Source organism: Apodemus sylvaticus, chromosome 17 (assembly GCF_947179515.1).
Source record: "Apodemus sylvaticus chromosome 17, mApoSyl1.1, whole genome shotgun sequence".
NCBI classification, from domain to species: Eukaryota; Metazoa; Chordata; class Mammalia; order Rodentia; family Muridae; genus Apodemus; species Apodemus sylvaticus.
The window spans coordinates 28,989,938-29,001,336 of NC_067488.1; the positions used below are offsets into that span (position 1 = coordinate 28,989,938).

Below are 11,399 nucleotides of genomic sequence, written 5' to 3' on the forward strand. Positions count from 1 at the left end.
TCTATATATTTTCAGTTAATATTAGTCATTTCTGATGGGGTTGAAGACTTATAGTCTCATAGCCAACCCAGGCTATTTACATTGAGAGAACAGATTTGAGAGGATTGTTTTCAGATCGCGTACACTGAAGCCAGGACATAAGTCAGGTGTAGAATTATAAGTCTTTTAAGTTAGTACAGATGACAGTTATATTTTATTGACAAAAATGATGGACTGGGTGTTAGGTATATCTTATACTATATAAATTACAAAATGGTAATAGTTTTCTCAATTTATATCTGAGATAAAAGAGCCTTTTAAGAGAACAGAAAGGGGGAAGTGTTATGACTTAAAAGATTAGGATTCTATTTGTTGCACCCAGAGATTGAGATACCATTGTTTCTGAAAAAAAGAAAGAAAAATAGGACATGGATATGAAAGAGAATATGAAGTATTATATGAATAGTTTTAAAGGGAAGAAAGAAAGGGAAGCAGAAAATAATTTAAACATTTAAAAAATAAAACAAAATTTAAAATTGGGTCAATCAATATTTACTTCTGGAGCACCATACAGTGAAGGACTTATTTATTCCTATTTCCCTATTACTTGCAACAATAGCAATGTTATTCTTGGGCTAGTACCAGTGATGTTACAGATACTACAGAAATCCTATAAATCATCCTTATAAGACAACACCCTGGTATTTACAATCTCATTTTTCAGCTGAGCATGTGGCTCTCAGCATACAGTAGTCTGCCCGAGGCCACCCACAGTGGCCAGGTGACTATCAGAACTCCAATATCAAATAATTTGTTTGGACTATTGCTAGAATTAGAGCTCAGGCAAAATCATAGCTCACCCCTCCCACCCTAGACTGATGGCTGCTCTCCCCTTGCAGCTCCAAGGGTGGTCATCGTGATTATCATCTTGGAGTGGCATCAAAGACTGGGTGGCCCTGTGGATTCAACTGCAGGTGGAGAAAAGCAAATACAGGGAGTGTTCATTTTCAGCCTTTATGGAAATCTTTTCATCTTCAAAGTCCTTTGTGAATATTAAACAATTAATCCCGCTGGAAGTACTAGGCACAGGGGAAGTGAAGTTTCCATTAATGTTGAAAAAATTCCTATTGCTATAAAGGAACTATTGCCTTTCAGTCCTGCTTCTAAAGCTAGCAGATTTTCCAAAGGCATGAAACACACTTCCATTCCTACCTTCTTGCAGGTGGATGCAGGAGCTGGGAGACATCTAAGCATGATGCTTTTCAAGTATCTTCAGAGGAGTTATAAAGCTGTGCAAGTTTGTGGCCTCAACACATGTAGACAGGCACACAATGCATGCACACTCATTCTTATATGAAAATGCGCATAAATTCATAATTTCAATGAGAAATCATAGAACTTGATGGCCAATATATGTATCAGTAGGTGGGTACTACTCTAGTAAAAGTTGCAATCAGGAGACTTTTTAGCTAGTCATAACAATGCTCTTGTCTCTATGGTGCATTTGTTAGTATTCATATTCCTATTCAATGCTATTGTCTCTATGACCAGCACAATTGCTTACTACCTGAAAACTTAATTGCTCAAATTCCAATAAAGGGACAATTCAATTGTACTATACTTCAAGACCATACTATTCCTTTGTGACTACCAGGGCAATGTGTACTAATCATGTCTGTTGAATATCACCCAGCTACTTGTTAAAAAAAATCACAAGTCAGCATAATAGATTCTCATCCAGTAGTTCAAGAATATGTCTGAGAATATAAGTTTTTAAGTTTTTACTTTTACTAGTATGTGAGAGAGAGAGACAGAGAAAGAGACAGAGATACAGAGCCAGAGAGACAGAGAGAGACATTTGAGTAGTTTTGCTTAAGTTAGAAGAGTATTCTGACTCTTGTAGTTAAAAGCACCACAAGTACATATCACTGATTCATGGACATAAAAGAAATGATGGGAACATAAAACACTTGTCTATATTTACCACTTCTATTATGACACCTGTAAGGTACAGGGTAATTAATATATGTCCTTATATATATCCTCAACCACCTCGATGATATTCAACTTGGTTAGTATGGACTTCAGAAAATTTACTACATCATTAATCTGTTTAACACACATACAACTGAACACATTAAGGCTTTATAATGTTTATGTTCTATTTAAAGACAGGATTTAAAAATGAATAGTAGCTGTTAAATCTGTAGTGGTAGCCATAACGAAAGTTCATGAAAGGGACCATTCCTGATTTAGTAGTGTGAGCAAGAAAGACAATCAGAGAGCAAAAGGCATGTGAAGGATTTTTTTTTAAACTTTGGGAGGAATTTACTATACAGTTAAAAAGTTATAGGGAATCATATGAAAATGGAGGACATAAAAAATCATAAAGATGGATGATACTTGTGGATGCAAGCATGTATTAGGTAGGCAAGCACACAGGAGGAGCTGCTAAGGAGTGATTCTTCATCATTGGACATTTACACAGCAGCCATGAGTGATGATGAAGATGAGTCCAGGACACACTGTCTGGCTACTTGGGGTCACTTTAATAAAATATTTGTTCTTACTCAACTGGTTTTTTCAGCTAACTTACGTTGTAGAACCTGCATTATTTCTGGGGATGCTCAACTCTGGCCATATGTATTATGTATCACTCAGAGATATTCTTTCCTATATGAATTCCTGGGCTAATAGATGCCTTCTGTCATTACCAATTTGTTTTATTCCAGACTCTTCTTTAAGTTATGCTCTTTAGCTTTTGACTAATCATTCTGTAAGCTTTCACGCAACCTTCTTTCTCCTTACTAATTTACAGATATAATGATCACTTTCGAACTTATTTTTAAAGATTTATTTTATTTGTGTGTGTGTGCATAATGCTGCATGATATATGTTCTGTATGTTTTTTGTGTGTGTGTGCATGCTATGCTATGTGTAAATATGCTCTGTGTGTATTTGTGTGTATGTGTGCATGCAATGCTGTGTGTATACATGCTCTGTATGTATCTGTGTGTGTGTGTGTGTGCATGCAATGCTATGTGTATATATATGCTCTGTGTGTGTTTGTGTGTGTGCATGCAATGCTATGTGTATCTATGCTCTGTGTGTTTGTGTGTGTGCATGCAATGCTATGTGTATATATGCTCTCTGTGTGTTTGTGTGTGTGTGTGCATGCAATGCTATGTGTATCTATGCTCTGTGTGCTTGTGTGTGTGCATGCAATGCTATGTGTATATATGCTCTTTGTGTGTGTGTATGTGCATGCAATGCTATGTGCATATATGCTCTGTGTGTGGTTGTGTGTGAGTGTGTGTGTATGTGTGCACAATGCTATGTGTACATATGCTCTGTGTGTCTTTGTGTGTTCATATGGGTTTCTGCAGAGGTCTGAAGAAGGCTTCAGCCTCCTGGAAGTGTGTGTGTGAGTGCGTGTTATGCTATGTGCAATGATTTGGGAGAAAACAAAGCTGAAGGCAGCGAAGTGAGACAGAAGGTCATTGCAGAGTGTAAGAGATGATGTAAATACTGTGGTGGCATGGGATGGAGAATGAGGGTGGTTTGGGCCAGGAGCCACCATATAATGAGATGGCTTGAACAAAGGCGAAGTGGAGAAGGGTGAATCAAAAATCAGTTAGAGTATATTCTGAGCAATGATTTTGTGTGTAAATTCTTAAAATACATTTATAATGTAATTTTTAGACTCAGTACATTTATAGGTTGCTTCCTCAGCCCCTCCTCATACCCTCACTCCTAAGCTCACTGAAACAGCTAAATAATTAAATCCTGAAATGCTTTTAGGATATGCTTTGTTGTGGAAACACATCTGCCACATGTTGGGTGAGCCCTTCCCAGCAGATGTTCTTTTCCTTTGGCTTGTTTGTTTATCTATGGAAATGAATATCTTAAACATCCTTCCCTGCTCACTTTAATAAAAGAGATTCCTTCCCCGACTCTTCTTCACTCAGCCCTCACAGTCCTTTATCAAACCACTAAAGACATATGCTGAGCAGCTAATTATTTTCCCCTCAGTGCAGTGCATTGTTGCAGGAGAAGGCTATCCCTGCCTCTGAAAAGAACTCACTGGGACTCATTTGCACACGGTCCTCTCTTGCCAACAAAACAAAACAAAGCAAAGCAAAAAACCAAACCCCAAAACAAAAAGCCAAAACAAAAAACAAAGAATAAAACCCCCAAACAAACAAACAAACAAACAAAACCCAGAGTGTTTTAATGGAAACCAGAGGGACTGGGAATATGGATTCTCTCAGTAATCAAATGCAAAACAATCTCTTCTTCGAGAAGTTAACAAGTACTTTTAAAGTTTGACCTGCAAGCTAAAAACTTCCAAATAACCTTCCAAACTAAGAGATTGTAGAATTTTATAATAAGCAAAGATGTAGGTTTTTTCTTTCTTTCTTTTTTCTTCTTGTTTTTATTTTTAAATGCAATTTGGGTATGACTAGGTGTTATAGGAAAGCAAGCAGGCACACAGTCTTTGATAGGCACTTTATAAGGAGCATGGCCACAAGGAGACTTAATAAACATCAGGAGATGCTCATAATCTCTGAATTAACTAGAACCTCTTGGTTAAAGAGTCTCTAGGGAACCTGTAAGAGAGGCATTTTCTTTAAGATTCTGCACAGAGATGGCCAAAACTATATTGACTCAATAAAAAGACATAACTAAGTCACCTTTGAAATACAGATGAGGGAAGAAGAAAAAGAAATTTTAATTAAGCCAAGTGTGGGATCATGGAGTAGCATGAGAAAACATGAGGGTTATCTTTAAGGTATGTGGAAATGTAATATCAAAACAGGAAAAGTACTATTTGAATATAGTAAAGGGGAGAAAAGAATTTACCTTCATGTGAAGTCACATTCAATGTCACTAAAGTCTAAGAAAATGAGATTTTAATTACAGTTTATTTTCCTTGACATCATTTAGCTTATATTTTGTAGATCGATGTCCTATTAAGAAAGCATTATATTCTAAAAAGGAAGCTAGTCTTACTTTTTCTTTCTTTGTGAAGAAAACATTTTCCTCACATCTAAATTGTGAAGGCATTCCCTCCCATACTTGAAATTCCTGTTGTTGCTGGAGTGTGTCCACAGTTAAACCCTTCTGTGACCCCTGATCAGCTATGCTTGGTCCCCTCTTTCCAACTGCCTCTTCAGGTCTTTTGTGAGGAAATTTCTTCTCTCAAATCCGCATCACTTCTTGTTGAATTCATCTCTTTTCTTTTCTTTTTGGGTAAAGTAGTTACCTAGAAGAGGGCATCAGAGTCAAAACTACAGGCAGTTGTGTGCTGCCGGATGTGGGCGCTGAAACCAAACCTGGGTCCTCTGCAAAGCCAATACATACGTGTAACTGCTAAACTATCTCTGTAGGTCCCAACTCCTCTGTCTTCATGCTTTTGTTTTTGCTGAGTTTTCAATGCCATTCTGATGTGCTTCCCACATTCTCATCATGTCTGTCCAATCTGCTTTAAACTTTAAGTGCATATATCCCACTGTCATGATTGGATTCTCCCTTCCTTCCTTCCTTCCTTCCTTCCTTCCTTCCTTCCTTCCTTCCTTCCTTCCTTCCTTCCTTCCTTCCTTCCTTCCTTCCTTCCTTTTTTCCTTCCTTCCTTCCTTCCTTCCTTCCTTCCTTCCTTCTTTCCTTCCTTCCTTTTTTCCTTCCTTCCTTTTTTCCTTCCTTCTTTCCTTCCTCCTTCCCCCCTCCCTTCCTTCTTTTCCTTCTTTATTTCTGTCACACAACCTTGTCCACATCTCATTTCTTTTGCTCACTCTGCTCTTTCTGAGACACTTTGCTCATATTAAAAACTGTGTGTGTTTGTGTTTATGTGCGTCTTGTTGAATATTCCAAGTGTTATTTATTTTTAATGTGAGGTTACAATATAACATTTTAAAGAATCAATTATGATGGTTTCTTAATTCCATCCTGAGAATGTTAAATGGAATAAATCATTTCTGGGTTGTATTTCTCTCAAATTCCCACCCATTTTCTGTTTCTGATTTCTCATCTTTGAAAACTGAGGCCAGGGTAAGAGGCAAAGCTCCTTGCCCATGTCCAAAGTTTCATGCTATTTTTAAATGGTCCGGTCCTTTTTCATTGAGCTGACTGGACTGTTTTCAACTCTAAGGAACACCTGATAATATTTTGTCTGATCTCCAGCATTTTTTACTGGAGTATATTAAATTAAATTTAAAATGGCTAAGAATACTTCCAAGATTCAAGCTATTTTCAGGAGAAGTGAGCATCTGTCCCATTCAGTGTCTTCACGGGCAGCATGAGGATGGAAGGACCCCACTATGTTTGGAGCTGCTGGTGTGCCATATGCCATTTCCAACTGGAAGCCACCCAGCAATTAGCATCTGTTCAATGCTTGGGCCATGGTTGGCAGCTTACATCCTAATGAACCTTTGGAATAAAACCAGTTCATAATGCAAGAAATAAACACAATCTTAATTACCTAATTTCTCTCATAATCATGCATATTTTAGTTCTAAACTAAAAAATTGTAACATACAATTGTGAAAAGGGGACTAGAATTTTGGATTAATTTACATTTTATTATTGCAAATTGAAGGTGACAGGAAAAAAAAAACAGGATAAAGCAATAAGAAAATTATATTCTGTCCCCACAGGTGTGTTTCTTCTTCAGAGAAGAAAAATTGAGAGAAAAAAAGACTCCAAAGATACGCTCATTGATACAGACCCACAATGCAAGAAGCAGCTCTTTCTCAGCAAACTCAAGACTGACTGAATTCAGAAGGTAGTGTTCTGCTACTGATAACACCATCTATGGGTTCAAGAAAAGCCAAAGGGATTTCTCTCGAGCTTCTTGTATACCCATGACTGTGAGTCAGGGTTCTGCCTTGAGGCTGTTAATGTTTCATGGGAAGTTCCTATTCTTGCTTGTCTAATCGCTTCTTTCTTTGAACTTGGTTTTGAACTCTGAACTTGTCATGGTGAGTGATAGCACTGGAAAACAAACAGGATCTTTCCTGAAGCTGATCCTTCTACTCTCCTTGAATATTCAGACCTTAGCTTTCCATGAGACATGTACTAATGCTTTCAAGCTTTTTATTTTGTTTTTATGAAATCTGCATTATGCAGCTGCTACCTACTGCATCTTCTATTGTTTTTTAACACGTAAGACTTGAGAATTTGCATTGTTCATATGGTAGGCAGAAATGAAGAAACAGCAGGTACAAATTTAAAGAGGAAAGAGAGACTGCAATTGACTCATAACTCTCCAGAGGAACTAAAAGGATCTGATACCAAAAAAAGGATTGTTAGAGATCTTCATCTAGCACCCATTTCTGGACCAGATTGTTATATGGTGATAATCTTTCTCTAGAATGAACTAGACAATGAGGAAGTAGGTGGACATATTGTACACTTATAACTCCAGTGTTTGGTACAAGATGAAGGAAGTTTAAGTTTGAGGCTAGGTTGTACTACAAAGTAACAGCATGAAGAGTAAGAAGGAAGAAAGGAAGCAAGGAATCAAGGAAGGAAGAAATAAAAATGGAGACTGGAGTGGTGTCCTGGGCTCACACTGTCATATATATTGACTTATCAAATTGCTATTAGTATTGTGCAGACTGCACCCCCAAATTCATAAATGAGCAGATTCCCTGACCATCTTTGATGTCTAGTGTTCTCATTTGGTTCTGAGAAGGGTTCTGTATGCTGCCCTTTATTGTCATTTCCTTTCCTGGGCAGAGCTAAGGTTTGATGTAACACCATTTGCCTGCCCTTGTTTTGGTTGCCTGGGCTTATTAAAGTTTTGCATAAAATATACTGCCCATGCCAATGCCATAAAGTGTCTCCTCTGTGCTCTCCTACATTATTTTCAGGGTTTTAAATTTAAGTCTGTAAATCATTTTTGCTTGTTTCTGCATATGTGAGAGATGGGGGTCCAATTTTCTCTTTTGTAATTGCATAGGCAGTTTTCCTCATGGGAGATGTGCAGACTGTATATCTAAAATGGATGTTCATATGTGTGTATAGTATCGTGTGTGTGTGTGTGTGTGTGTGTGTGTGTGTGTGTGTGTGTAATTCAACTCATTATCAAGAAACCCAGGAGATCCAACATGACGTGGGTAAATGAACTGCATAGACATTTCCCAAAATAAAATATGGAAATGACAAAAAAAGCCATGAAACAATGGGCATCATCATGAAGCATCATGGGAATATGAACCAAGTCCACAATGAGAATTTATTTAGCCACAATTAGAGCTTCTATTGTAAAACCAATAAAAGACATTAAGTGTTGGTGGGATTGTGAACAAAAGGAAATCTTTTCACACTGTTGGTTTGGGATGTCTATTAGTGTAGTCATTGCAGATTACAGTATAGAAATTTCTTAAAAATTAAAAACAGAACTAGCATAGGACTCAGACATCCCTCCTCTTGATACTTGTCTAGAGTAAATGAAATCAGCATGTAAATGAGGCAGCAGCATTCCCATGTTTATTGCAGTAGAGTTCATAATGTGTAATGAATCTAACCAACTATCAGTGAATGGATGACTGAGCAATGTGGCACACACAGACAGGAGAATGTCTATTCACCCACCGCAGGGACTGGAATCCTGGAGGATTTTATGCTAAGTCAAATAAAGCAGGCACAGAAAGACAGAGCCCATGTAGAAGCTTAAAACACTGACCTCAGGAAGTGGAGTAGAATGGTGTTCATCAGGAACTAGAGTGCTGAAGGTAAGGGGAGAGCACAAGCACTGGCTGTAGGATACGTAACTACAGTTAGATGGTCAGATGGAAGGCAATTTCAGCAGACCTATTTACAGCAATGGGACTGCAGTGAGTGCTAACATGTTCTGTTCTTAAATATAAAGTGAGTGCATGTAAAATGGCTACCTGAACAGACATTCATAAGAACACTCTAAGTCGTTTTACAACATTGTACCATTTATGAAAACACTATGCAGTATTCTTTGTCAATTTAACACTATAATAAAAAGTTTTAAATTAGTCACTAGTGGTCTTTATGGGACCTGTCACTATCATCCACTCTGGTGGTATCTGAACAATCCATAGGCACTGGGCATAGGAATGTCCTTGTAGCATTAATATAAGCAAGGGGCTCAGCTTCTACCAAATCACTCTGGCAAGACAACCTCACACATTCCTTCTATGAGTCCCTTTATGATTTAAGCGCAGCGACAAAGAAAAACCAGAATCAGATGGAGGGAGGAATCACTAATTATTTTTATTTAAACCAATTCTTTTACATTCGTGCATGTCTAAACCATACCCTAATTGTTCTCGTGGGCCACACCTGTCTTCTTCTATCCTCTACTAGCTACCTTCCCACGTTCATGCTTTCTGTTTTGGGATACACTGAGTTGAACCAGAGCTGGTTTTGTGACCATGAATTTGGAACTACCCTCTAGAGCGTGGTGAGCTCAGCAGTGAGCACATAGCTGAAGACAATGACTTCTCCTCTCTCAGAATCCTTCACTGGCTAATAGTTCAGCAAGGAGAGGGATCCATGCGTTACCTCCCCCTGCCCGCCCCTGACCCCATCCTAATTCTTCAACGGATCCAGAGAAGGTAGCCATAGTTTCTTTGATGAACCCATACTTCTGAATGAACAGTTATAGGAAGTTATCAGAGGTGAGAGAAGGTTTCCTTATGTATCTTTAAAAATCTAACATCAACTAAGGGAGGGAGAGTCAGTTTTCTTTGCCAATATGGTCCCCAAGAAACTTGCTGGTGCTCCAGTGGATGGCCCTAGACCCATACACATTATTGCTGCACTAAATACTAAATGGAAAACACACACACACACACACACACACACACACACACACACACACACACACACACGAGGTTGAGAGAGTAGTGGTAGGGGCAGGCGATATGAGAAGAGTTGAAGAGGAGAGAATCTGAGGTAGATTTGCTCAAAGCACATTATATGCATGTATGAAATTCTCAAATAATCAATAAATAAAATTAATGTATCATTTGTCTTCCTAGAACAAAGCCCCAGAGAAAGTGCTTTCACCATGTATGAAATTCTCAAATAATCAATAAATAAATCTAACGTATTGTACATCTTCCTAGGGCAAAGTGCTTTCAAAATGTACCTGTAGGGTGTGGATCAGTCATGGCTGCTGCAACTCTGAAAGTGTGCATTGTGGGCTCCTGGAATTGGGGATCGGCTATTGCAAAAATAATTGGAACTAATGTCAAGAACCAGCAGAAGTTCACTTCCACAGTCAAGATGTGGGTCTCTGAAGAAGCAGTGAATGGGAGGAAACTGACAGACATCATAAATCACTACCACGAAAACGTCAAATATCTTCCAGGACACAAGCTGCCAGAAAATGTGGTTGCTGTCCCAAATCTCAGTGAAGCAGTGCAGGGTGCAGACCTGTTGGTGTTCACCACCCCACACAAGTTCATTCACAAAATCTGTAATGAGATTACTGGCAGGGTGCCCAAGAAGGCTCTCGGTATTATCCACACAGAGGGCATAGACAAGGGCCCAGGAGGGCTGATGCTCATCTCCGACATCATTCGAGAGAAGATAGGAATAGATGTCAGTGTGCTGATGGGAGCTAATACAGCCAGGGAGGTGGTTGCTGGGGAATTTTGTGAGGCTACCATTGGTAGCAAAGTTATTCAGAATGGCATTCTTTTCAAAGAGCTGCTACAGACCCCCAACTTCTGCATCACTGTGGTGGATGATGCTGATGCTGTGGAACTCTGCGGAGCACTAAAACACATCGTTGCTATGGGAACCACCTTCTGCGATGGCCTCCATTGTGGGAACAACAGTAAGGCTGCCATCATCCGTCTTGGCCTTGTAGAAATGATCACTTTCACCAGGATCTTCTGCAAGAGCCAGGTGTCCACGGCCACCTTTCTTGAGAGCTGTGGCTTGGCCAACCTCATCACTACCTGCTATAGAAGAAGTGACTGCAAAGTGTCTAAGACCTTCCCCAGGACTGGGAAGACTATTGAAAAACTAGAAAAGGAACTGCTGAATGGCCAGGCGCTTCAAGGACTTGAGACCTCTGCCTTAGTGTACCAATTCCTCAAGCACAAGAGACTTCTAGCTAAATTTCCATTATTCATAACAGTGTATCGGATCTGCTATGAAGGCACACCTCCTACAGAGATACTAACCTGCCTCCAGAGCCATCCTGCACACCTATGAACAACATTTACCACTGGCTGGGACAACTCTGCCTCACCTATAGGTAACAGGAGAGAAGGGAGTACAGAGACAGACAGATGGACAAAGGACTCAGAACTTGGAAACCAGAACTTGACAATTAGATTCTCTATTTGACTATAATATTAAATACCAAAGATAAATGAATTGCTATAGCTGTATTTTGAGTTGTGAGGGACAGATAGTTGGCTAAGGTGTAC

General features: G+C 39.0%; 1 protein-coding gene across 1 annotated transcript; it reads left to right on the forward strand.

Moving 5' to 3' along the window:
* The first annotated feature begins 10,125 nt into the window (after positions 1-10,125).
* LOC127668114 (glycerol-3-phosphate dehydrogenase 1-like protein) lies at positions 10,126-11,181 on the forward strand. The gene has a single exon (XM_052161548.1). The coding sequence runs from the start codon at positions 10,126-10,128 to the stop codon at positions 11,179-11,181; it is 1,056 nt and encodes a 351-aa protein (XP_052017508.1).
* The last annotated feature ends 218 nt before the right edge of the window (positions 11,182-11,399 follow it).